This window comes from Pygoscelis adeliae, unplaced genomic scaffold, assembly GCF_000699105.1.
Source record: "Pygoscelis adeliae isolate BGI_AS28 unplaced genomic scaffold, ASM69910v1 Scaffold188, whole genome shotgun sequence".
NCBI classification, from domain to species: Eukaryota; Metazoa; Chordata; class Aves; order Sphenisciformes; family Spheniscidae; genus Pygoscelis; species Pygoscelis adeliae.
The window spans coordinates 647,428-675,047 of NW_008825304.1; the positions used below are offsets into that span (position 1 = coordinate 647,428).

The following is a 27,620-nucleotide window of genomic DNA, read 5'->3' on the forward strand; positions in this document are numbered from 1 at the left end:
ATGCCGGGGAAGGGTCAGCCCATTAGGTGATTTGTGGTCATCTTCAACACTGTACACAAAAGAGCGCTTCTGTGCTGTCTGGAAAATGAGATGTGTCAAAAAGATCTGGCAGGAAGCAGATGGAAAGGGCTGTGCAGAGCAGAACAGCTCCGCTCTTTCACTGGGGGCTCTGACGCGGGTTTTTTGATAGCCTTGGAGAAGGGGACCAGAGCTACGCAGTTGTCACCAGTTGTCATCCACTTCTCCTGCCTGGTGCTGGCTCACAGGAAGCGTGAGCAGAAGTTGCTTCTGACTCTCGTGTAGGATTTCCACTCTGCATCATAGCTTTCTCTATGGCAGCACTAGCTCACTTGTTTGCCCTCTCAAATCAGATTAATTTTCTGTTTTAACAAAGTGCTGCCATTCTGTGAATCGGCCATAATCTCATCGCGGTGGAAGTGTGTACTCCATAACCCAGACACCTTGGTGATGGGCAGGAGCGTAAAGCCTTTGCCAACGCCCCATTGCTTGTGCAGCAGAATTGCTCACTGACACTTTCCCCGTTGTATTTGTGCGACCCTGATCTTCAGAGCACCTGGGGGGTCTTCACCACAGGGGCGGGTCATTCCACCTCTTTCCCCTGTCATGTGCAGCTTCCATAGCCCAACTCCAGCCTGTCTCTAGTGATGCAGTACGCTTTAATAGCTTTTAATTTGAAAACACAGACTAAATGCCCTGATCTGGAAAGGACTCCAGTGGCACTTCATCTGTTCGTTCTGACCACCTTGCTGGTTTTTCAAAGCCCTTCACATTGTTTCTATAATCTAATTTCTTCCTATACGCAGAAGTAGTTTTTCTTTTGTACTGTCTCGGGGCAGTTTTCGGTACTTCTGTTCTTGTTCCTCTGAGCATTATATTACCTGCATACAATAGTCTGTTTTCTGGTTGAGTCTTACTCTCACATTTTTTTAAAGTTAGTTTAAAACTGACTAGTCCTAGGTATTAAAACAGTGACTGTCAGCTAGGGCTGCGTAGCCACCCAAACAGCCCTTTGGCATCCTCCCTAGTACTCTCCATTTTCACCATAATTTCTCTTGTGCTTGAATTTAGAACTTTGTTGTTTAAATAGTATATCATACAGCTCAGTCATTAGCTCACTTCTTGCCCCGTAATTAAATGTGATGATAAGACTCTATGGCCAACTTGAGTTGCTTAAAACATATGAGGAAATTTTTTTAGAAACAGTAGAACGTTTAGAAGTTAGCAGCAGTGAAACTATTGCATTAACTAGCCTTTTTGTGAAGGAGTTGCTTACATTTTCAGTTTTGCTTCCTTCCCTCCCCATTCCACCCCCCACCCCCACTTTATAAGTAAAAAAAGCAGATTTCATAAACATGCGCCAGAATTTTAATTTACTCCTTTGGGGAAACGGAGAGACATCACAGCATGCACACTGGCTGAGCTATGCAATGAAAGGGGAATCCATTCCTCCTACTGAGAGGTCACTTCCAGGGAAAAAAATGTTATTTCAAATGCTGACTTAATCATCTGCTTTTGGGGATCAAATTTTCCTGAAATGGCTGTGTGCCCATGACAATGCTGCGTGAGCAGACAGTGGTGGGTACGTACTGCTGTACCTGTTGCAGGCTGTGTGCTTGAAAGAGTATTTTAATTTAATGGATTTTGAGCAACATTATTCAAAGATCAACAAAAGGCATACTGTGTTATATGAATAAAAGATTTCCTCTGGATACTTGTTAACCCTACAATGCCTAGCTAATGTAATTGAAGTGCAACCACCTGGCAGGGAGATTTCACAGTCAGCTGCCAAGGAGGGCCCCGGACCGGAGTACCAGGTGTTGTGCTGTGCCTGCCTGATTGTTGCAGAGGAATAAACAGCATGATTGCGCTGGGCGGCTGGGGCGAGGAGTGGGGACGGCTGCCAGGCAGGGACCCCGCTCCTGGGGCTCCCTGGTGGGCAGGTAGAGCGGGAGTTACGGGGGCTCATACGGAACGAAAAGGGGGCAGCACGAAAGTATTGGCTTGAAATTAAGCCTCCAGAAAGCTCTTGTGGCCTCACGGTTCACAAAATCAGACCTCAGAAGATGTTTTTCGATGTGTTGTCTCTATTACTCAGAGCCCCGTGCCCAGGAGATCCCTTGCTCAGTCCCTGGGTCTCTGCTTTGGAATATCTACAACAGTTATGAATATGTCAGATTATAATTTTAAACCTTCCCCTCTTTTTTTTTTTTTTTTAATTTAAAGCTGGGCCATCCCACTGATTTCTTGGTGGTCTTTTTCTCATTTGTTCTTTCTTCCTATCCTCTAGTGTAGAGCAATTTCCCAGCCTGTATCACTGCAGCAACAAGTACATTTAGTGTTGAGCATCTTGCAAATGGTGTCACTCGTAATGGATGTGATAATAAGCCCCACAGTTACCTATCCCTGATTGTAATGAATGTAAATTATCAAGTATAATAGACCTGAAACCGAGCCATTTAGTGTTAGTCCCAGAAATAATGAAAAGATCTGTAATAAACTAGAAGGGGCAAAATTATTTTGTGTAATTATATTTTGTTATGGTTGTAGCTGCCTGATCCTTATACTCTTATCAAACTGACAGCGATGGTTTATTAACCTTTAGTAGGTGAAAAAAATATGATTATAAATTAATCTGAAAGGATTTTCCTTTAACCAAAGAGTGAGAATTTGAAGGAGAGATTGTGAGTCTATCGGTTATATCCAAGGCGCAAAGGTGACCTTTGTACGTGTGCAACGGGAGGTGAAATCCCATACCGGTAAATTCCAGGAATCCCATATGTCTGTGTGCTGCTCATCAACAACTCAGTGCGGCCAGTCTCACGCGCACACAATGCCCTTTGGCCGTGGGACAGTATGCACTCTTAGAAATCAGTGTCGTTGCACTCGTTCTGGGTGGGGAGCAGGAATCCTGCTTGATTAAAGGTATTTCAGTTTATTTTTTTCTAGATTATGTGTTAAGATCCTTTATGGTATATCCTTTTAAAAACAAATAATAAATATAAATGTTTGCAAATAACTGCTTCACAGTTTGTAAAACCTTGTATATTCAGAAAAATTAAGCTTTCCAAGGATTTACATTTGGAAAACATTTAATTTCAAAGAGCTGGAAACATCACTACTGAATATCAAGAAATCAAATATATTTGTGCAAGTGATACACTGAGTATTATATTCTTATAAGCAATGGAGTAGTTCATTCATTACCTCTCATCAGGCTTACAGTACTTTTTACTCCTTCATTTAAGGCATAGATTCTCCCATCAACAAGATGTGTGTGTGATGCAGGTCAGTTTAGCAGACAGCTTGCTGCTGTCACTGTGGGCAAAAAGACTGATTCAAAACTAACTGAATTACAATTTTTGTTTCAATTTATTTAAAATCAAGAAAGGCATTTCCTTTTGTTCATGTAGCTAACAATGGTCTCCTGACTTTTCCTTGGCGTATATGCACCATTTAAATAACACTTTTAGCATCTTGCTCAGAAACTTGAAACACAGACTTTTACCTGCAAATTTGTAGATGAATATAATCTCAGCTGATTTATGAGTCTGCAATTGCCAGCCCCTTCTCCCTGCCCCTGAAAGTAATATATGCAAATACACAATGAAGTGTGGACTCCTCCCTGTTTAACACAGATTTTCTAGGTAATTTTATCATCTCATCTCACCATTCTGCAGGGCTGCGTGTTTAGCTATCTAGTAAATTAGTAAGCAACTTAGAGCATTGTGTCAAGAGTGTGTTATATGTTCATTAATCACGCCCAGGCATGTGTTGGTTTCACTGCAAGGAGCGTTGCGGTTTCACAAAACCGCAGTCAGTAATGCAGGTGTTTCCCAGGTAAGGCAATTTTGATGCTTCTTTAGAGAAAAGGCCAGCTAGTTTACGGAGGAAGGTTCTGTGCTTTTGAAAGGTGCTTTGGATCAAGATTGCTCGAAGACGTCCTCTCGTTTTGCATGGTCTGGCGGGGGTCTGTGGGGAGCGGGGCGCAGTTTTGGTAGGGTGACACGGCGCAGGAGCTGTCCTCAGCACCCCCTGCCCGCGGGGACCCCCTCTGCCACCCAGCTGCCCGCAAGGGTTGGTGTGCTCTACCTCAAGAGATGGTTGGCGTGTAGCTGGGTGAACCAGATTCCTCTCTTCAGATATGTCAACTATTTTGCAAGTGTTTTCCTGCCTTTGCACTGCTTGTCGTCTTCAAGCTGTCAGTAATTATCCCTTTTTCAACTTACAAAGCATCCAGATTTCTGAAGTGAATGTGCAGGGAAGTATTTTGATAATTTCTGCTTGCTTTCCCTTCTCATTTAAATGTAATGTTGAGACAAAAGTTGATTTCTGATTTACTGTAGCAAAATTATCTTGCAAGTTACTTAATTGTCTTGTGAGTCTGATGAACAGTTGTTGTGGTTTAACCCGGCAGGTAGCTAAACACCACACAGCCATTCGCTCACTCTCCCCTCTCCAGTGGGATGGGGGAGAGAACTGGGGGGGAAGTAAAATACGTGGGTTGAGATAAAGACAGTTTAAAAGGTCAGAAAAGGAAGGGAAAATAATGATAAAAGAAGATACAAAACAAGTGATGCACAATGCAGTTGCTCACCACCCGCTGACCGATGCCCAGCCAGTTCCCGAGCAGCGGTCGCTCCCCCCTGTCCAACTCCCCCCAGTTTACATACTGAGCATGACGTCGTATGGTATGGAATATCCCCTTGGCCACTTTGGGTCAGCTGTCCTGGCTGTGCCCCCTCCCAGCTTCTCGCTGGCAGGGCATGAGGGGCTGAAAAGTCCTTGACTAGTGTAAGCACTGCTCAGCAACAACTAAAACATCGGTGTGTTATCAACGTTATTCTCATCCTAAATCCAAAACACAGCGCTGTACCAGCTACTAGGAAGAAAATTAACTCTATCCCAGCCGAAACCAGGACGACAGTTCTCAAGAATTTTGAATTATGAATCTGTCATTATCTTCCTCTTCCCCTGTCTCTGGTCGTTTAATTTTCAAAGCTGAGAATGAGTTAGGTTATTGCTGGTATATTCAGTTTTTGAATGGTTTTGAGTATGCTGTTAGTCTGGGAGATTCTTAACTGTATATTCACTTTCGTACTGCTGTGATGGAGCTTGAAAATATGGACTCTGAGGAAATGCAGTGACCTGTACCCTTTCTCAAGGTGCACTATATAACAGAGTGGGCTGAGGAGTAGAGCTGATGTGGCATTTGAATTTTTTAAGAGGCAGTGTACTAGTTTGGTGACATTTCTGACTTCAGGTGAATATGCTTGCATTTGGAGAATGTGATGGCAATAAGTGTAGTAATGTTAAAATATACTGAGAAGGGTACACAGGCGCATGCGTTTAAATAGACACACATGTGCCTGTAAGTCTATATGTATATATTTGTGTGTTTGTGTATTTTCATATGTGCAATGACCAAAGTATAACAACACATTTTCAAAAACTTTTATAAGCCTCTTTCTTATGCTTTTATGGACTGTCTTTTTTTATTATAAAATTTTAAGATATAAGTGACTACCAACAGCATTTTGTCATCAACTGATATTATTAATAAAATAAACTCACAGACCTTGCAGGCAAGTCTGCGCCTTTCCTAAAAGTCTGAGTAAAAGATAGGGAGATCTGGTCTAGCTAGCTGAGTATTCCCCCACTAGCAGCTCATTTATGGTGAGAGAATTGCAGCCCGGACTGTGTTCGGCACAGGCTGCGCTCACTGCAGAGCATCCCCAGGAGGAGGTCCCCCGGCTGCCCGGGCTCCACCACCTCGGGATTTGGAGGTTCGCAGGATCCCTCTGAGCTCCACCTGGAATTTCATCACGGGGAAGCAGTGCGGATCCTGGCCGAGTGGCTAGCTGTGCTCCCAACATGGGTTCTTGCTTAATAAGCAGGCAGCTGCATTCTGTATCAGCTTTGTTTTTGCGTGCCCTGAGGGTAAAGGTACACGTATAGGACATTACAGCAATCTAATAATGAGGTACAGAAGCATAACTCACTGAAACAAGGTCCGTAGGAAGGAGAAAAGATTCTCTCCTTCCCCCCTGTGTAGACTTGGAAAGTAATTGCTGCGGCTGCGTAAACCTCCAGGAACAGCCCAGCATTTAACAAGAAGGCGCAAGGCTTTCACTTACTTAACCATGCTGCTTTATTTTCTGATTACGGCTCCAAGTAAACATTCCACTATCTGCTGCGCGTGTTTTAGGACCAAATTGTATTATCTGACTTGTCCAGAGGAAGTTGCAACCATATAGGAGAGCCATGTGATAAACAGCTCTTCTAATTCCTGCCTGCCTGCCTCACTTATCTCCATCAAGACTATTAATATTTCCAGCATGTAAGCAGTTTCCAACAGCTGTCAAATGCAAACAATAAGCTACCAGAAAAACTGTTTCTGCTTCTCCCCCGAACTTGATTCCCCAGTTAATACATGTATGTGGCCCAAAGCTAAAGATGCTAAAGTCCAAGACTAACCAAAGGTTTGGGTATTTTGCAGTCTGCTATTGCTACCAAAAATGGATGCTTTATCTTAGGAGAGAGAGAGAATTTCTAGCTTTGCAAAAATGAAACGAGTTCTACTTAAGATTTTAAAACTACAGAATTCCTATTCATAAAAAAAAATCCTAATTAGAGTCACTTTTACTTTTCTAAAGTTAGCAGAAGTGTTTTAAAAATATATCATTTACATTTTTTTAAATTGTTAAAACAGGAGAGACAGGAAATCTGTTAAGGGGAAAAAAAAAATTGAGACCCAAGTTAATCTCTAGTTCCTTAAGCACAAAATCATCCTGTGTAACTTCTAAATACATTTTTCAGTCTCTCTGTACCTACGTCCTCTGTAAAATGAAGGTAGTAATAATCCCCATCTGTATGGCTTTCTCTCTTCTTAAGTGTAAAATGTTTGGACATAGCTATCCTGCTTTGGAAACTAAAAAAAATTAATAGCATGAATGCAAGGTGCTCCATACAAAATAGGTGAAGTGCCAGAGCATTCCTCAGCATATTTAATTTATTTGTGTGGATATAGCATATTTGTTTCTCACTTAGCATGTTCTGGTCCTTTAGTTTCCATCAGGTCATCCAAGCTACCTGTGAGGGTCTCGCACTTGGAATACGCTGAATAATACCCACGTGGCATGGCCATCTGTAAGTTGTGAATTAATCGCAAACGCTGGTGGACAATGTCTTTATGTTGCACATTCAGATCAGCTATATTGTGTGATAGCACACACCAGGTCTGACTTTAATTAAATATTTGGTCCACACATGCTGCAAAAATTATTGAGTTAACAATTTTCCCCTTAACCTGACCCACACGGTGCAGTCCGCAGGCTCTGAGCAAGCACCCACGTTAAGCAGAAGCCAGATGCACAATATATATAAACCCCGCTAGTAATGGTTTGCGGCTTTCAGGTTTGTAGCTCCAAAACAGCACTGCCGTCTCCTAAGCAGTCTCTTCTCCTAAGGGTTCAGTCACTCGGTCACTTTTTTTCTCTGAAGAATGAGAATTACCAATGCTGACCACCCAAGGCAAACAGGCCTGGTTTTTTCCTGCACAAAGTTTTGGGGAGGCTTTTAATGCAGTACAGCATCTGTCTTCATAAGCCATCATTTCTGCAACCACTTGAGTGATACCTCTGAAGTGATTGCATGTTGGGGAAGGACATCGATTCACAGTCTTGCATGTGGCTTTGTATTCGTCGGTCTTTATTGCTGTTATTACAGGGTGGATGTTTTCAAAAGTTCTCAAGATTTGCCTGATAAAAGCTGTCAGGAGTTTTACCATCCCTCCCAAAGGGTGGTGTAGGCAACTTTTAATGGTTCTGAAAATCCTACTGCTGCTGTTCACAAACAAAAAATTATTAGAATACTGTTTTAGTGGAAAAATACTCAAGCTTTCAAAAGAAGCCTCCCCTTCTCTGTAACACACACATGCTGTAACAAAGAGGATAATAAAAGTAAAAGGCGATAGTATTGCTGGTATGTGGCTAACAATAGTAGACCAAGGATAGTATATTATCCCTGTGTGTTCAAGCAGCCAATTTGAAGGAACTGGAAGGCATAAGTAAATGACAAATAATTGAACCTTTGTACCTTTGCCCTTTTTCTAAGATGTCCAAAAGTAACAGCTCATTAGTGGAATTACTGAAATAGGTGCATTTTGTTAGTGTTTGAATAAAATTAAGACTGCAACAAAGCACGGGGGAAGCATTGCTCGGTAACATGTGACCTTTCCTCCAGTTATTTATCCCTTGATGATCACCCCGTTTGTGGAACAAGCCAGATAATTGCAGAACATGAGCATCGGCAGCTGTACATACACTGATAAAATGGGACAGCTACGGTGTTATAATGAGCTCTCTGAAAATACGACCTAGGGATTTGTCTTCTGCAGTCATCGGGCAGCTTTCCTTCTAGACCTGTACGGCGAAGGCTCTGCGTAACAGCAGCTCCCTTTCATAAGCTCCCGCTCAGTGCATAGGCAAAGGCAAGACATGGCCAGGCTCTGCTCTTAATGAGGTTCTTCTGAAGGTCCATCTCTTCCTGCAGCCTGCGCTGCCTCGGGGAGACCAGCAGATCTTCTCGACCCTCCGTTCTCTGGGCCTCTCCCATCTATCTTTAATTTTGCAGTCTCCAGGTTATTTCCCTGGGTGAATAAGTACTTTGCTGGAGGAGATGGCCAGAAGATAACTCACCCCACCGCTCTCAGGAGGGAGGACCTCTACATCTCTCTGCCTTGGAGCACTGGGAAGGTGACTTTCAATTAGACCTGAGCAGCTTCTGTCCCTTTAGGGTATCTCTCAGGATAGGATAGGGAACTATATGGATACTTCTAGAGAAAATATATATTGGGGGAAACATGCCCCACTAATTTGCTGGCCAAAAACTTGTATAACTGAAGATACGATAGTTCTTGCGATACAGAACTCTTTCAGAAATAGCTTCTTGGTGGTTAAATCGTTGTGTGCCCTGTGGGATGATTTACCAGTTCAGGCTTCTGCTGCACAAACTGATAATAGGCAATTATGTTATCATTTTAATCAATTGAAATATTTTAATCAAAGCCTTATCAGTATGGCGAAGTATGGAGTACAGCTGCTAAATGGACCTTGGATATGCAGAGGGCTGACTGTACAATGCAAAATGTACAATGCCATTTTTCTAGGCACAGGCGTGTTTGGTAGTTTTGCCAGTGGTTTGTGCACTGCTGTAGTGTTTCTTTTCTGCTGTATTAGGAACGATCTCAATGAGAACAAAGCTAATAAAGGAGATGAGGTGCATTTCTAACTTTTCTTTTTTCCAACAGAGCAGGTATCTGTTGGAATACCTGGTAGGAGATCATCACAAGTACTCTACATGAGAATTAAAAAAGCTTCAGATAGGGATAAACATGAGTGCCGTTAAATTACAGAATTGTATTATATCAGGAAAGTAACCCACTGTTCCTTCACTCCTACTATGAAGTGACTGGTCTGTAATGGTACAATGTATCTGCTCCCAGGGGCTTCCCACAAGGAGGAGGAGGAGTAAATTAAGATGAAAGCTTGTTTTCTGCCTTATTCATAATAAATGCAAAATTTTTCCCTGAAGCACTTGGCATGACTAATGTGCCACATATTCTTGATATCCCAGAGCGGCAGGCGAGTGCTTCTGCCAGACTGGTGGTTCGCAGCACACCTTGGGCAACGTGCTACCTAACAAGCAACGGGAGCCAAGAGCAAGCGCCAGAGCGGGGCTCCGCACAGAAGAGCATGAGCTGGAGGTTTTTGCCTCGGGGCACCTTCAGTATGATTTTGCTGTTACGTTACTTGATTTCCACAGAGATGGTTTGAAACCATGTGAAACGCGTTTTTGTTGTTGTTTTGTTTCACTTTCCTCTTCAAAGCAATTAATGGCGACCGTCTGTGAGGAAACAAATGAATTGCACAGTGCATGTTGGAAAATGCTGTAGCTGTCTGCCATGTTACTTGAAGCAATTACAGGTTATTTTTTATTCTGTGTTATGGCAGTCTCTGAAGCCCCATCTCCATCAGTCAGGACTGAGATTCTTTTGTAATCCTGTGCAAAGACCCAGGCCCCGCTTAGCGGGAGGGAGGTGGCAGAGCTCCAGACACAGTGCCGAGGCACTGGGCAAACGCTCCACAAACGAGAAATCCATTTGAAAACCTCTCCATACCTGTCGGTTTCAGTGAGAGTCACATCTCTTGTACACCAGGGTGTTCTGGGCTCCGGCCATCCCCCGTGACTGGAAATCCTCCCTCAAGTCCCCCCTGCACAGCAGTGAAAGAGGGCTGCCTGTCTGTGCAATTCTGCACTGAGGGGTGGCAGAGCAGAAGAAAATTATGCTGCGGAGAGGATGAGCTCTTGGTTTTGGCAGCAGAGGATCATCTGCCCGTTCTGGATAAGGAGGAGGAACAGCAGCCCTGGCACCAGCCGGCCCTGCTGTGCTGAGGGAGAGCATCGAGCCCTGCCTCCCCCGGCTGAGTCGCAGACAGATGGCCTTCTTGGGGGCCGACCACGGGGCAAGGTGGCCAATCTCACTCCCCTCTCGCACAAAACTGTTGGTTTGAGTTGGGACAGCTATACAGAGTCAGCCTCATCTAATACATGTCTTACATGTTACGCTGACCAGTTTAAGACATGCATCACTCTGAAAAGTTTTAATTTCAGATGCTTTGGTTTAAAAAAAGCACATAAATCTGCAGTTGTTGACAGGTATAGTTTAAATGCACCTGTTCAATGAAGGATATGTGTTACTAAAATTCCCCCAAAAGTTTTCAGTTAAGTTTATGCAGTTGTGACGGTCACTAGACCATAAATGATGGCAAGCCCAATCAATCATATTGAATTTCACACTGAAATTGCCTATCACAACATTTTAAAAGCACAGTAACTCAGTCCTGTTCAGAGCTTAAGGAGGACAATTAGGTGCATAAAGGTAATCTACCAATACATTTATGTTAACCTCAATTTTATGGTCCCTGCTTTATTCTACTTTGGTAAGTCCCAAACATTTATGTTCTTGTTTGTTTTCAAAACCGCTATCATGGTGTCAGGAGCAAACCCTTTTTGTGGAACCATCTTTAGTTCTTATGTTACAAATCAGGAGGATACTGAAGTACGTGTAATGGTCAGAAATGACTTACCAGTAGTTCTTTGGTACTGAAATCTTGAAAGGGCAATCAGTAAAACAGAAGTTCACCACAGCCCTGTATTTCCTCTGCCTTAGAGTCTGGCAAGCCTGCCCAAGGAATCGGCTATGTGCAAAACAGGTTTTCCTTCTCTTGTCCCCACACTACCTGTGTGATCACCTGTATAAGCACTGGTGAGGTTGGAAAGCTCTAGCGTAGATACGGGAAACATACCTTCTTGCATAAGTTCGAAGATTTTCTTCAAGTCTCCCTAGTTGGGTGGAAGAAGGAATTGGCATGTGGACATGTAGACAGCCTTGATGTCTGATGGGCTGGAAAGAGCTGTCTACCTCTATACTTTCAGCTTCTCCACTGGCCAGATGCCCCGAAAGCCCTTCTCAGGGTGGGATTCACATGACAGATGGGAATTGCAATAGGTGCATGCCAATAGTCCGCATTAACTTCCTTGGCAGTCCCTCTGGAGCCGGAGGAACAGTCATTTTAGTGTGTGCTCTCCATGGACCTGAGCGGTTGGGTTCCAGTCCTGGGACTAAAGCCCCTTGGCACTGGCACGCTACAAACAACGAGCTGTGGAGAGTAGCCAGTCAATTCTCTCTTTGCCTGTTCACAAACCCACAAATAATTTTGTCTTTTATTTGTATGAAGAGAGTGCTGTGTCAACAAACTACACAGTTGTTTCCATATGTTAGTGAGAGTATATAAATGTTGCCAAAATGTTTTTATTTTCTAAAAATAGTGTGGGGAAGGAATTGCTGGCCATTACCATCAGCAGTGATGGGTAGCTGATATTTTTGCTTGAGGTCAGCACAGAGTTAAGTTTAACAAGCAAAAGTTCTAAATTTTCAGGATCTGTTTGAATAATCGTCTTCTGTGTTCCCCCTCTTTCTAAATACGTAGTTATTTATGGTTTAACGTTTTGTGTATGTGCAGAGAGGGAAACGTTGGACAGATCTTGACCCCGGGATGGCTCAGTTCACCTGCAGAACACTGGTGATGAGGACTTTGAAGGCTTTTCAAAGTCTTTACGTTTTAAACCGTGTGTCTGAAACCGGCTCTATGTTGTAGAGGTTAAATGTGGAGGTGGTGCTTGTAGGTCAGAGCCGTGCACTGGCTGGTACCTGCGTCTCTGGTGAATTTTCAAAAAATTCTACCTTTTGTCTTCTTTTGGATTCTCCATCTGGAAGGAGGTCCTGCGTGTGTTTCACCACAGAACTTCACGGATCATCCTACTGCTTGCAATAAGATGACATGGTTTATTGCAAATAGTTAATCTTAGCATTTTAATGTTTTTTTTCAAACAGCTTACATTGTATGGTTGAACTATTAAAAAAATTGAGAAACTGCTAAAGCATTTATAAAAGCTTATAATATTCAAATACTGAGATTTGATTGCTGTATGCAAATTGGAGCTAAATTTCTGCTCTTCCACAGTTATATATATTCATGGTCAATAATTCACACCTTGTCATGGCTCTCTACATTATTTAATATATGAAATAAATAAAATTGTTTGTGCCCATTGAAAACATTTTGCCTTGGTAGAAGCGAAATGTAAAAATATTCAGTCATTGAAGAGGTGGGTCAAATTGCCATACATATTAAAAGAGGCTGCTTTTGATCAGCTCCTTTGAATGTCTAGTATAACTCCATTTATCTGAAGATCTCAGGGGACGCCCAGAACCTTCAGATAAATGGGGGCTTAGTTAATCAGGGAAGCCAGCTGTCCAGCTTCTTCACCGGGGTAGGGTTCAAGATCATAACCCATCCTCTCTGCAGCCAGGCCATCTTCAGAAAATGATTTGCATGCTTCACTTCAGCAATCTAGCCTTGAGGCTTCTGTAGAAAAGCCAGCCAGGCACTTCAAGCTTTTTCCTGGCCCTTCTCGACCCAGAGCATAGCAATGACCTGGGAATGGGAGTTTGCTGATATATGAGTTGCATTTTTTAAAAAGGAGTAGTTTATATGGTGCTCTGTGCATATTGGCTTGATCTAAATAATGCAACGAGGCTTAGCATTTGTGGGCATCTTTGTGTCAGATACGCTATGCTGAAAGCTCACAGGAGAGAGATGACACAAATTTCATACGAAAAAGATTCAGCTTAACGTTCTAACATGTAAGTAAGTCACATCACTGGTTCTTAAGGATGAAGGCATAGCACATTTACAAGGGCTGCAGTTTTGACAGATCAAGTATTACATTAGTGATTATCTGGATGAAAGCGTTCTTACGTGGTGATAAATACGATGTTTCTTGAGGTTGCAATTGAAAATTACTGTTTCAGACTGCTCCTGTACAAATGGTGTTGAAATGCTGAGTCTTCTCCTTCGCCTCCCCATCTATCTCATATTATTCTTCGGGTATGTTATGTTCTCTCGGATCCTCAAAATACATTACTTGGGACTCCACGGTATCTGACAGGTGACTAACGTGGTGATGCCTACAGAAGATTCTGACATAAACACAATTAAGTAGCAAAATGGTGGTTTTGTTTGCATTCAAGAAGCGCAACTTGAATAAGTTACAGAACAAAGATTTTGTGTGAGAGATCAGATAGTATTCGTGATGTCATGCTGCTTTCTTGACCTATATTTACAGGCTGGAGGTATTTTTCAGAGGGTACTTTACAGCTTGTTTATTACGTTCCTAATGCCTCCATTAAAATTCCTAAACTTTGGTAAAACTTTAGTTGACTTTTTTCTTTTTTTAATGAATCCAAACTGTTTTCCCTAATATGTGTATGTATTAAAATAGAGATAGCAGAGAGTTTAGTTCAGTTTTCCTGCAGTGACTTAATGCTTTTTAGATTAGGCTGTAAGTGAAAATTAGTACGAGCATCTCGCTCACTGCCCGTATGGCAGGAGGCACGCTGCTGTTTGATGCTCCTGGTAGTTGTTCTTAGGGGAGCCTGGGAGAGACATAAGGAGTGCGCTGAGCTGAGAAGGGTGGTGGTGAAGTGAAGCTGGTTTATGCAGCGGTCTTCCTCGCTGAGTCTGTGGTATCCGCACCTACCGCTTTCAGCTTTTTAATCTGCAAGAGCGGCAGAAGATCCCACTGAATTGGGATCTTCCTCGTACGCCTCTAAAGCTGCTGATTGATCTGCACAGCTCTCTGGACCTTGGCTTAAACTCAGTTCAGTCTCTTATTTTTCAGATGCCTCTCTTGTAGCTGCCCAGCTGTTTGGCTGAGTGGTTTTTTTTCCGGTCTTCTGTGTGGTTAGGGGCGTCTTCCATCTCATAAATAAGGATTTTACGAGATGTAAAGCTAACCTAGTCAAAATCTCCTCACTCTCTTTTTCCGTGCAATATTTAGCAAAATCGGTACAAACTTCTGGTGTGTTAGCAGTTGTTCTGCGCATTGTATGCTTATGTGTTAGATGTGCAAGGTCTTTCATTAAACAGCAGGATATTATTAGGCATAGCATGAAAAGCCTTTATAGTCTCTCTGCCTTGTTTAAAGCGGGCCCACAAGCAGACCGCAGCCTAAAAGGCTGCGCAATGAATCGAGCGCTGATGGCCGGTCCGCAGGCTCAGGTGGTCGTCAGCCGCAAGTTTAGCCGAGCCCTTTCAGTAATTTGTCACGCCTGGGTCTGTTCCCGCTGCGCCAGCACGTGCCAGCTCCGTGTCGGAGGGGCTGTTCGCCAGACGTGAATGGCATCCGTCAGTCCCTTTAGAATAGGGCCCAGGCGTGTGCCTCCTCTCCTAGGAAGTTTGGCAGCCTATTCATTAACAAGAGTCATCAGGAGTTCAGCCCATAATAGGGAGGCAGCCCCAAACGCAGGCGGGCTAATGCTTGCGCTATCAGGAATGTGTTCTCCTGGGCTTAGGGAAAAGAGAGAGAAAAACTAAGCAAATAACGCTGTCAGCAGGTGCAAACTCTGAAATGCTATGTATTGATTTTCTTTCTTCAGGCTTCCACGGGAAGTTTATAAGAAGATTTATCACATATCAATCGTCCTCTGCTAGCATTAAAAGCAAAATTCTTTTTTTTTCTTTTTTACCACTATGCCTATAGGAACTTGCATGCAATTAAGATGCGCTTTGTTTATTCCCCTTGAGGTAGAACACTAGACCATTGCGTCCTGTTTTTAAGTACCGCTTTACTCTGACTTTTTTTTTTTTTAATACTGTTTCAGAGTGTTTTTGTTAATGTAATGAAAGTCACAAATGGCACTTCAATATTAATTAGTAATGCTTTTCAATTTTAAATACCCTCACCTGCATTATGTTGTCACTGGTGTTATTCTTGCTGCTCCTAATTTCTAAATTTAAATTGGCCTTTGCTCCCACATAACAGTCTTGCAGAGTTAGAATGCATTTCCCCGTAACAGAAACACAATGAGGATCCGAAAACTTTTGTTTTAAATGAGGAAACGGAGAATGAGATGTCATACTGGCTCCTGCGAGCGTTAATTCATAAAGTCATACGTGAGGTTCTTCAGCCCATTGTAGATTTGTTTCAGACGTTATCCTGTTATTGGAAGTGTATGATTCACCTTCTGAGAAAACAGAAGCTGCACACAAAAGGAAAAGATTTGCTTTCTCCGCTGTGAAAAGCTGCCGCAAGCAGGGGTCCTATTAAGACAGCTGGAAAGTTGCTTCAGCTTGTTACGCTTGTAAGTTTTATTGGTGACTGGTTTTTGATTACACATTTGAATGCTGTGTGTTCCAGGTTGCCGAGTTTTAATTAAAAGGCAATAGTCTTGATTTTAGATTGCTTTGTTGTCTGCATTATGCAGACTATAATGCATGCAAGTTGTGGGGTGGTTTTTTCCGATGTGCATTGTTTATTTAGGATACATAAGATTACACTTTCTAGCACCTGCCTTAAATATAAACTTCACGCTTTCAGGAGTTGTGTTTATTACGGTTAATTTCTTTTAAGGAGTACAGTGATCAAATAAGTATGTGGGGAGGTTTCTCCTCTGTCTTGTAGCTTGTTTCTCCAATCTAATAATTTTTCTAGTCTGACAGGGTCATTGTAATAGGAAAATTGTGTACCAGGAACTTTCCATAATGCCATAGCTTGTCTGTTAAAGTTGGGTTTCGGTTCTAAAAAGCCTGCAATCTGGGGGGTTTGTTTCTGCCCTCGGTAACTTTAGCAATCTGTCAGATCTACTGAGTCACTGCTTTTCCTTCATGAAGCTAAAAAGTATTACCCTTAATTTCAAGCCAGTAAGTGTGTTCACTCCTTGTTGCTCGCGTTCAGAACTGTTAAGCAGCACTGGGCAGTTTTGGTCCCCTCTTTTCCGTGCCCACGTACAGCCTGGTTAGTGTTGCTGTGGATCTGAAGTGCTGGTGTTCGTGGACGTTGCGTAACAGCATTTAATTCTGCACACACGTTTCCTTAACCTGGTCATTGCAGTTATGAAGAAAGAGCTCTGTATCTCGAAGCAATAATCCAGAACCACAAAGAAGTAATGACATTTGAGGATTTTGCCGCTCAGGTCTTTTCTCCCTCTCCCAGCTACTCCCTCGGTGGAACTGGTGAGTCTCTGCACGTTATTCTTCTTTAGCACTAAGAAGCACTTGAGCAGCAGATGTACACCTGTTTTTTGTAGATAAATGCTTGCAAATTTAAGAAGACCATTCTTCCCCTGAATCAACTAATGAATATCAAAAGGAATGATGACATTCATTTTAATTTGTTTTGCATCAGAGCTATTCACTCTGCTCCTTTCTTCAGCTATCCTGTTAACCCCCGAATCTAGCAAGGTTAATGAACTTTCTCTCAGTAATGTGCTCTGGTTCATTCAGGAGTGTGGGTTTCTTGCTGAGCTGGGAATATGTTGTTCAAAAGCTATGCCTGAATCAGTGCTTACTTATCGAAAAATAGTTCCTCACAGTAGAAGCCGTTGCTACTAATGCTAAACGGGGATTATGCTGCTGAGATACCAGGGTCAGGGATTAATGCAAAAGAAATGTAAGAACGGTGTTCTGTTAGAAAATCATAGCAGCGTGCAGTATGCTAACATTTCCCTTAAATATAGATGAGCAAATTTCAGGCTTCCTTCCAACACCTGGCCTGGAACCTGTTTGGGGTTTTTTTTTAATATATGTATAGATATACGTACGTGAGTGCATGTGTATATGTATATACACACACATGAATGCTGATCATCATTCATCAGCCCTACTGAAAGATGAAAATGTAATGCTGACCTCTGTGAATTTATTCCTTATGTGCCCGATCGAGATTTTAAGTTAGCATGCAGTCAGTAAGATATGAACTGCTACTTTGCTGTTTTATTTGAGTTTAAATAAGCGTCTCCTGACAGGAAGCTTTGACTCTGAAATGCAGATTTCTAGTACCCTCAAGATTTGTTTCTCCAGCCTCCAAAAAGTATATGGTCACCGTGTGTTGGACTCTTTAACAAAGATTCCTTAATCCCTTTTTTACACTCATAGGGTGAAACTGGCACTTTCTTATTATCCCCTGCTACTCTTTCGGATTGTTTAATAGATTATTTCAAACCTATATAAATGTTGCAGGACATCTGCTCTATTTCTCTTTAGCCTGACTTGTTAGCAAGTATCTTCCATCTAAACTGAAAAATTGAAGGAAGAAATTAAATTTACTAAAATAAATCACTTACAAATAAAATCAGCCGTGCATCATTGTTTAACGTTACTGGCTCCAATCCTCGAGCTTTCAGAGCTTTGTTAGGAGATAAGAGGTATATGCATGTCCTTGCATTGGTCGCCAGTAGCAGCAGGCAGAAGGCTTTGGAGATAAGCAAGCTGGCAGAAGTAAAGGGGAACCGGTGCTATTTACATAATCGCGCCTCTGCTTCCTGGAGAGGCGTCAAGAAACACAGGGATGGCCTCTATTGATCTTTGTTGAACTGGAATACTAAACAACATTAGAAAAGCTTAAAACTTAAAGCTTTGATTAATGTTTTCTACATTAAAAAGTAGAACAGCTGTGAATTAAATTCTTTTATACACTCTGCCAAAAGCCTGAGACAAAAAAAATGTATCAGTTTCAATAGAAATGTAGATTTCATGCCCAGTGTTGTTAGCACTTTGAATCATTTATCTGTTGACGTATCAGCAAATAAAAATGTAGATATATTGATATATTTTAAATGCTTTGCTCTATGCATAATTGTATTTAGTTTTCACGTTCTTCTTACAGCACGCAGTGATCTTACTATATATAAATTTAGTTTGTCAAGCAAGGACAGATTCATCTGATAATACCGTAGTCATACTTTCTGAAGTCTGTGATATATTTTGTATGCCAAAAATATTCAAAATGTTTCCTAATATCTACTTAAGTTTTTCAGAACACTGTCAAATCATTAGTACCTGGATGCGTTTTTATGATTTCATTATTTTATTTTTTTTTAAGAGTAAAACCTGCCACAGTCATGTCCTGATTTTCAGACTTCCGAACGCCAGAATTTATTTCATGCTCACAAAGAAACCGGAGGCCAGTCATGACTTCTGGCATAAAAATCTTTGCTTCAGAGAGTCTCCTCACGTTACCTACTGACTTACTTGCATATTTAGTCGAATATTACCAAGAGCTGTGTCAGTCGTTGCCATTAGGATGTCTTTTCCATCAAATGCCATCCTGGCAATCAGCAAGGAGGCTGAATGTAAGCCTCCTAACTCAGCCGCTGTTGCCAGCCGTGGGCGGCAGCCGCCGCTCGGGCGAGTCCCCGTCCCGCGAGCAGGGAGCCTTGTGCAGAGCTGCGTTCGGATCACGAGCATCTGCCTCAGCCTTGCCTGTTTCCATGTTTATTGCGGTTTAGATTGGCGGGGTACTACAAATGTACCGGCAGCATCCGGGAATAAAGAAAGAACCAGCTCGGGTACAATTTGACTAAGTTCGCAGCCATCTCTTCATCCCTGTTAATGATTAGAAAGGGATGAAAAACTATTCTGGAGCTGCCAGTTCCCCCGTCGGCGTGGGCACAGCCAGGGGCAAGCAGGACGGTCTCGGGCTGTGAACGGCAGCAGCTCTGCATTTTCCAGCGTGCAGCCTGTTCCCTCATGCCGCGGGCAGTTAGACCTCCTCCGAGCATAGATTGACCTGTCCTATGCCTGCAAAATCAGCTGTCTGCCACTTAAGAAATATGGATGGCATTTTTCTTCATGTAAAAGGGGAATTTCTATTCTGAAACAGAAAAAATGAATCACAGAGCAATAAATGTATGGAGCTGACACAGGTCTGTGTTTCCCCTTCTCAAGTAACAAGCCAGCTGATCCTACTAACCCTGCCTTGCTTAAACTTTTCAGGTAAATTTAAGATTAATTCTCCTCTGATCTTATTCTTAATACCACCTAATTGTAATCCTGTCATAGCTGTGTATACATGTGCACAACAGAAAGGGTCAATGAGTAAGTACGGTTTTTATTAAAATTAAGATTGTTTTTAGTAGTTAACACAGTATAAGAAGCAAATCAAGACCATTAAATGAATTGAATATGTAGCTGTTAATGACACACATTATTGGTGTATTATTAACTATGATATATCTATTTGAACTAAATGTTTTTATGTTTTCTGATACTGCCTCTAGGGATGCTTCCCTAGATTCAGATGGCATGTGGGTTTCTTGAAGTATGCCCTGGCTTAGTCTCCCATATCACAAATAGTCTTGCAGGTGCTACATTTTATGCACGAAAATCGTCCAATTGACCTCCTTTGCTGTTTTCAGAAGTAGAGCCTTAAACTCCCTATATGTATCATAGACAGACAGTCCTGTATATCTTAAACATTGAAAGTGCAGCCTGGTAGGCAGAATGGACATCCCTGAACTCATTTAGGGGATGTGCAGATTAGGAACAAAAGATGAGAATACGGTCCTTTGTTGTTAAACTGGTACATTACATGCTGTATTTTAATTAGGCTCGGTATGAGAGTCAGCCCAGGAAATCCTCAGTAATCCAACACTATTGAATTATTCTTATCCTTTCCCTCTGCAGATTTCTCTCATTTTAGAGGACGGGGTTTTAAGCTGCTATCTTTTTCTGTTCTTGCTCCCTCAGCCAAAAAGAAAAACAGTTATTCAACAAAATACTTGTGTGTTCTTTAAAAAAATCATAAAAATGAAACAGGGACAAACAGATTCAAAAGCGTTCCAACTTTAATTACCTCTGCTGACTAAAAAGCGTTTGTTGTTTGTTTTTTTCATTTAAGATCAGAAGCCAGAATCGTGTTAACCCTTAGAAAACGGAAGGAGTTGGATATTCTAGAAAGGAAAAGAGATAACTTTTCCACCAGAGAAAGATTTATATTTGAGGGTTTTATACTTACAAGGGTAGATTTCTACTTTCAAGAGAACCGACAAACCTGCTTTTCAGCAGCGTAGACTTGCAGTTAGTGCTTCAAAGGGTTAATTGAAATGGGCACACTTGACTGCTGAGAGGACTGATCTAATCACTGCCATATCCAAGTGCATCTGTTCACCATGAGGTCATTCTTGTGCATGCTAATGATTTGGAAAATAAAGCATAATGCTTGACGTTATCAGAAAGGATATAGTGTAAATCTTTGCTTTTTTAGTTGCTAATAGCTATTGTGGAATGAAACGGCAGGCAAAAGCATCTCGGATTATTGCTTTCCATTTTAATTTTTTTAAAGCATCGTTTTCAGTGGCGTGTCAGGAAAACTGTGCTGGAAAACTCTGACATGTGGTATCTGTTGATAAATGGATTCTTTAATGAATATTATAGCATTGCCCAGGAGCAACACTTGAGTTGAGGAACTATAGACGTTTGCAGCATTCCCTGGTTTTAAAGCCTTGGAAGCCATGCCTGCTTATTTACATAAAACTGAGATTTTGCAGCCTTTTTGTTGGAAAGGTGACACATGCTTTTCTTTTGTCTCCAGACTTTTACATGCATAAATTTCTTGTAGAAAATACTTGAATGTACAACAAACAAGATTTGGTTTATTTTAAAACACTTTTTGCTAGGTGCTGAGCTTTATCTTTCCCGCTTTAAAGCAAAAGGAATATTTCAAATGTAATTTTAAAATATATTTTTGACAGAAACAAACCCCAAGTAACTGTTGTCTTAAACAGACTTACATTCTTTTTAATGCTAACTGAGCAATGATTCATTTTGGTTTTGTTTGGTTTGTTTTTCTGGGTTTTTTTACTTCTTTGTCTGTGCATTTTCCTTGAAAATCTGTAGGATGTTTTGCGAGTTCTGTGTGCAAGGTGGAATAAAAGTCTCTCCAGGTTCCGTATAATATTTTGCATATTTTTAGGGAAGCCGGATGGAGCTGAATATTTAAAAAATACACATCTGAAAAGGAGTAGCTGTGCCATGATATTACAGCATAAGCGGCACATGCCAAGTGTTGGGTTTGATCAATATGACAGTGTTGTCCGAAACTGAAAAATCAGTTTCTAGTAACTGGGACTTAGAAAATTCCAGACTACCCTGGCAGCTAGGAGCGCACTGCTCAGCTGTTTCCACTGTGAGAAGAGGCGGTGCTGAAATCATCTGGCAATTGTTACCGGCCGGACCGGGATGCTGCTGTGGAGCTACACACGGCGCTTTGACGCGGGCTTGAACCTCTGTGCCAAATCCTTCCTTTTCCAGTACAGGTGTTGCCCTCCAATGTGGAAGGAAGCACAAGAAGTTAAGTCATTAGCACAGAGCTCATTACGAGGTCTGCATAAACGTAGTTCTCAGTAGGTGAGAAGGAAAATGTGCAATCATAGGTGCCAGACGTTGCAATTGTAGAGGTTGTCCAGGCAGTAAACAAAGAGGAAAAGCTTAGGGAGGTGGAGCAGAGGAGTGGGAAGAGTTACCAAAGGAGGCAAGACTCAAGGTGGTTGGGTTTTTTTTTTTCCCCTTCCCTCTGAAGAGTATTCAGGAGGACGTGCAGGGACCTGGCCTGCTTCCCCTCTCTATTTAATCCAGGTAGTTCTTGCAGCTGGTCTTCGGCAAACTAGAGCATCTTTCGCTGCTGGGTTAGCAGCCTATCCCAGCCAGCTGCTCGGGCTGCCTTCGGAGGGATCCTGAATCTGCACAAGCGGAGTCAGGAGGGGCTCCTTACCGCCGTGGTCGTGGTTATCAGTGATCTGTGTGTGATTTTCCTGCCCCTCTTCCACAGAGCTACCGCCCACCTGGACTTTCTCGCCACCACAGGAACATGCAGTGCCCGGCAACTGAACGCTGCTCTGGGGCGGCTTTCAGCACCGTGCTGTCGCGTGCGTGTAACTCCTAACTTGTACTTGCCAGCAGGAACGGCAGTTTCATAACCATCTCCATCACTGCCAGCCTCAAAACCCTTGGCTCAGAAATACGGAGGTCTCCCATCACTGTGTTCCCTCCATGGTAGCTGCCAGCTCACCTAAGAACTCGCTGAGGCTCTGTCTGCATCTCAGTATCGCGAAGAAGCAGAGCCCGGTGGTGGATGGTCCTTTCCTGCTTGGTGAAATTGTCTCTTGGCCCATGGTAGCTGCTTGATAGCAGAGAATGAAAAGGTGCCAAATGAAATTTTCAATTTAATCAAGCGTAATTACCTGATTTAATGAAGGAGGAAAGTCAGGCTGTTCTGCAGAAACCCAAAATTTACCCTTTCTCCCCAGAGATGCCTTTCAGCGAGACACACGGAATAAATCCATTTCATATTTTCCATTACCTCCTTCCTTCCTTCGCACTTAGGGAAACCCGCATGAGCGTATTCAAATAACATGACAGAGCAATTCTGATGCGCTTTCTGGATCTTTTAATGGCGAAACTGAGAAATCACAATGATTTCTCTGATGACACATGGATGCAATAAACAAAATCATAATTTTGCTGAATGATGAAGCAATGACCGAGTGGAAGTGCATCCCTCCTCCCACAGGAGTATTTGCTAGGGTTGCAAAGACCACACTAGAAATCAGAAGCACTGTTTTTCCTCTTTCGGACTCAGGCAGTGAGTGAAAATCGTTTCCAGGCTGTGGTGTCTTCCTTAATTCATTAATCTACTCATGCATTTAGCAGCCTGAAGAGTTTAAACACCTTGCGGGTAGTTACATGCTAAGGAATAAAAAGGAAGCTCCTGCATCCTCAATACACCATGGGTCCGCTCCTGTGCCTTGGTCAGACCCTTTATGTTTTTAAAAGGTCGAAGGTTATGCACGTTGACAGTATGATAGTTTGCATTTTTTCATGAAAGAGAAATGCTTTCTTGAATTAGTAAAATTCTTAGCGTCCCTGTAAGGGCTAGAAATGGTCTATTATTAAATAGGGCAAAGTCGTAGTAAATACCATGACTCGTTAGGTGGCATCAGCTCTGTACCCCCTATAGCTCCTCTGACTTGAGCAGTCTGATGTAAATTTACACCGGGATGACCAGGCCTGCTTCAGAAGTGTACAAATCTGTGCAGAATGGTGAGGAAGTCGCATCATTACTTTGTAGCTCCCTGCAAAGCAGTTGCAGACTGCTTTGGGTGCCAGGGCAGTTTTTCCCTTTGCCCACCACCTGGGAGGGCATACAGCCTGGACCTGTCCCCCAAGGCTGTGTAGGTGCTGGGGTTGCTTCTCCCTCAAGCCCAGCGTAACCTCAGGATCTACAGCGGAGAGGGTGCGAGAGCAACATCAGGGCTCTCAGCCTGGGCCCTTTCTTTTTTCCATTTAATTGATTGTCTCAGAGGGAGCTCTCCCAGCTACAATCTCCAGGAGAGGAGATGGCAAGGGAAGGCTTCCTCCCTAGCAATCAGCGCTGGGATGGGAAAAAATATTAGTTTGACGGGCCTCTCTCTTCTGCCGGGTGACAGCTCCAGCTGCTCGAGCTGTCAGCTTGCGAGAAAGCTCCAGGCAATGTGGCCCCTTTGCATTTTTCCTCTGCACTGACGCATGTCAGCCCTGCAGCCACGGCGGAGGAGAGAGCCCGTGCAGAGCTGTCCTGCCCGCCGCAGGCTGCTGGCGCCCGGGCGGGAGGCTTTGGGCGGTGGTTTAAGGCTGCGCTACGTGTTATATGCCTGGATGCAAAGGAGAAATAACCACTAACACTTGCTGTGGTCCCTCTGGCTGCCTGACCAGTGCAGAACTAATTAGCGGCTGCTCCAAGTCACGACTAATTAGAATTTTGATGTGTACATTTGGGGTTTATTTCCAAATCTCTAAAACAATCAAGGCTGGGTATGAGATGGTGTCAAGCACTCGTCACCTGTGCTAGGAGCTGTGAGTGCTTTTTTTTAAGGTTGTTTCCACCCTTGATTAACCTGTAGTTTCAGCTTCTTACTGCTTCAGTTATAGCTTTTCAAGGTACTACTTTTTTTATTTTTCATAACCAAACAACAGTGGAGCAAACCTCCTCATTTGCCAATGTTTCGGCTGTTGCAGCGCCTCACTTAGGGTCCGATCTGGTCAGGGGAAGCAGGTACAAAAACTGCCCTTGACTTCTGCTGGCCCTGCAAGCACAGCCTGACCTCTGCGGCGCTGGCTCTCCAGCGCAGGCAGGGCTGAGCTGTCCCCCCGACGCCTTCCAAAGAGCAGCCTTCATCCCCCTCCGGCCTGAGGCTGTGCTGCTGGTGCAGGTTTGGGACAGTCAGCTCGAACATCCTTCTTTCTTCTGCAGCATTTTCGTGGGTTTGGGGGGAAAAGGGACTGTGTAAATTCAGCTGATAGAAAGAATCTCCAAATACAACGGACAAGTGATGTTTCGTGCCATTGCCCAGCTGCCAGCCTTCGGTGGCTTCCAGCCAGAACACCCGCCTGTTCTTCCAGGGGATCCCCTCTGTCGCTGCTGGGGTCAAACCACATAGCCTTTGGGGTTTGCTCAAAGACGTAAGATAAATGAAAGATCTCAATGCAGCTTTAACACAGCTGTCACTCGTTACAAAATATGAAATATTTTAACAGCTCATACCAAACACGACAAGGCACCAAAGGGCCACGTGATGTAAATGCAGTTCCAATCATTTGATCTCCTGCATCCTTAATGCAGTTGGTTGTTATATCTGCATTTCAGACCATTGAACGTGTGTGTGTTTGCATAAACACAGCCACTGCTTTTATTCAATGATAATTTCTTCAAAATACACTTCCCTGAACGTGCAGGCTCAGGATGCTGCTCGTATTGTATTTTCAGCCTGTCCTTGTGAGTGGAAAGCAGAGCATGTCAAAATGCTAAGCGGATTTACTGGTATGATTCTCTCTGGAATTTTATTACCTTCACATTTACTGGGAAAGAAAACAAAGATTTCCACAGACCTGTCATGGCTGATAGGTCAATTGGGGGGGGGATAGGTCATGGCCTGTGTGAAAACTTCATGGGTCTTCTCAATTATAAAGCTTCAAAATCCTCAATGATCACACATGATATGTAATCTGTTTTTACATACTTGAGTTACACATTAAGACCCACCTTTCTTGTCTTTTTCTCATGCGATAGAAACGTTTACCAAGTAAGAGCAATAGCCTCGTGCTTAGTTCGTCAGATCAGTTCCTCCCAGATTAGCAAGGGCAATAAGGGAAAAGGAAAACGCCATCTCAGTGCTGCGGGGTGCTGCTTTTCCACGGTGCTCTAAGGGGGTGGGTGGCCACAGCCACACTCAGGGAGGAGTTCGTTAGGTGTCGCTTGCCCCTCGCTAACAACGGTTGGGTCTGGAGCAGTGCCCAGCTTCAGAGGGAGCGCAGAATAATTCTGCAGAGATCATGTCAAAAAAATGAACCTAATTTCAGGGTTCTGTAGTAGCCCTTTAAACGTGTGCGTGAACATGGTGACAGGCTTGAAGGGTTTTCCTACTTGCGCATGGGGATGGGGATGGGGGTGAGGGACGGGCAGGTGCAGGAGAAATAGTAGCCTACCGCCTAGTTTTATCAAATACTTTCTGTGGGAAATCTTCACAGCAGTCAGTCGCTGTCTCTTTCATTAAATTTTCAGTAGCGTTATAATACACAAATTACACCCTTTTTGTTGTCGTAGTTCTTAAAAGCAAACTCAGCAGCTTTGCAGCACATCAGTAAGGATCCCGTGTCTTGTAAAGCTGTGTGAGGTACCTGCTGTACTCATTAAATGCTGTTGCTGAACACATTGTCAACTTGAAAAGATGATTTTCAACCACAGAAACACTGTGGCCTTATGGTGGGTTGGTTGGTTTGGGGGGGGAAGGAAAAAAACCTCTAGTGTTACTGCACCAGTGAGGGAGCTAACAAAGAAGATGCGTTTAGTTTCGGTTTTCTGCATGTGGTGTCCCTGAGGAGGGTTCAGCCAGTTTTGGTGAGGAGTTGGACCCCCCAGTAGTGCAGCTGCACGATGACAGCGCTGTATCGCTCTTGCCCTGGCAGAGGTCCTGCCTGGTTTCTCCATAGGAAGTCCGAGAAGATGTTTCGCCATCATCAGTACCAATATTGCTGTGCTTTGTATATGCTGAGGAGTGGGGAGAGGGAGTTACTTTGCTTTCAGGAGTGTTCATCTGCTTCACAAGGAGAAGAGAAACTGCTAAAAGATCTTTTTTTCCTAGAGCACATGCCCTGGTGGTGTATGAGAAACCAGATTTGTTCTGTTCAGTAGATTTAAAATAAAATAAGCTATCTATCTCTAGCTTTCCAAAAGGTAACTCTTCATTTAAAGTGCATTTTTGTCTATATTACTAACTGAATTTTTAATCCCCTCCTGCAAGGAACATATTTTAAAAGCTTAAAGCCTTCATCACCGTAAAGCATTTGTACCTGTAAGGGATGGCAGAGGCATCTGATCCGTCATTCACGTGCGTCTTATTTGCGTGCAGGCGTACGACTGCCCATGATGTGGTTTTGCATATACCAGTGACTTTCCGTTGGTGGGAAGTTTATGTGGCCCAACTATACGTATGTGGTTCACTTTCTGGATTTTTTAACCTGCCTACAGTGTAATAGCGGTTTAGGTTTGAAATTGTGTGACCACTAACAGTGTTGGAAGCGTAGCTGAAGTAAGAGGCTGCTGAAGTCCCACGATACTGTATTGGCAAGTTTGGCACAAGTTGAAGGGAGACGATCATTCGTTCCAATTTTTGCCAACGTTTCCTTCCTCTAGTTTTTCAATCAACAGACCGACAGGGGCAAGGAAAAAGCCTGTGGGTACCCATTTCTCTCCAGGTCCCTAAGGGTATTGAGGTGAACTTTCGATCATGAGTTGCCCTTACAACTGGTGCCCACTGCGTGCTGTGTTTGCCATGACGCCCGCGGCCAGTTTCCGCTGTGCTGGGCGCCCGCAAGCAGCCGGCCTGACCTTCACACGAGCGCGACGGGTGTACTGTTCCTGTATTTATATGATTTTGTGTTCTCTCCCTTTAGATTAGAATATGTAATGGTCTCGTTACGGTAATTGCTGCAGGTAAGAGCGATGCTTCCCGCAGGCCCCGCTGCTGCTGGCGTTGTGCTCCATCACTAACAGCTCTCCTCCTCCTCCTCCTCTTCCTCCTCCTGTGCTCAGTGCGCAGCTGCGGCGGCTCTGGGGCTCTCCGGGGCTGTCTCTGCCTGTCCCTGTCGCCACCGCCCCCTCTC

At 43.2% G+C, this 27,620-nt stretch overlaps 1 protein-coding gene across 1 annotated transcript in view; it reads left to right on the forward strand.

Moving 5' to 3' along the window:
• Positions 1-27,620, forward strand: part of RALGAPA2 (Ral GTPase activating protein, alpha subunit 2 (catalytic)) — a 194,040-nt gene that overhangs the window by 162,206 nt on the left and 4,214 nt on the right. The window contains 2 exon segments of the mRNA XM_009330132.1: positions 16,537-16,658; positions 27,411-27,450. Of these exon segments, the coding sequence (XP_009328407.1) occupies positions 16,537-16,658; positions 27,411-27,415 (127 nt within the window). The 3' untranslated portion in view covers positions 27,416-27,450.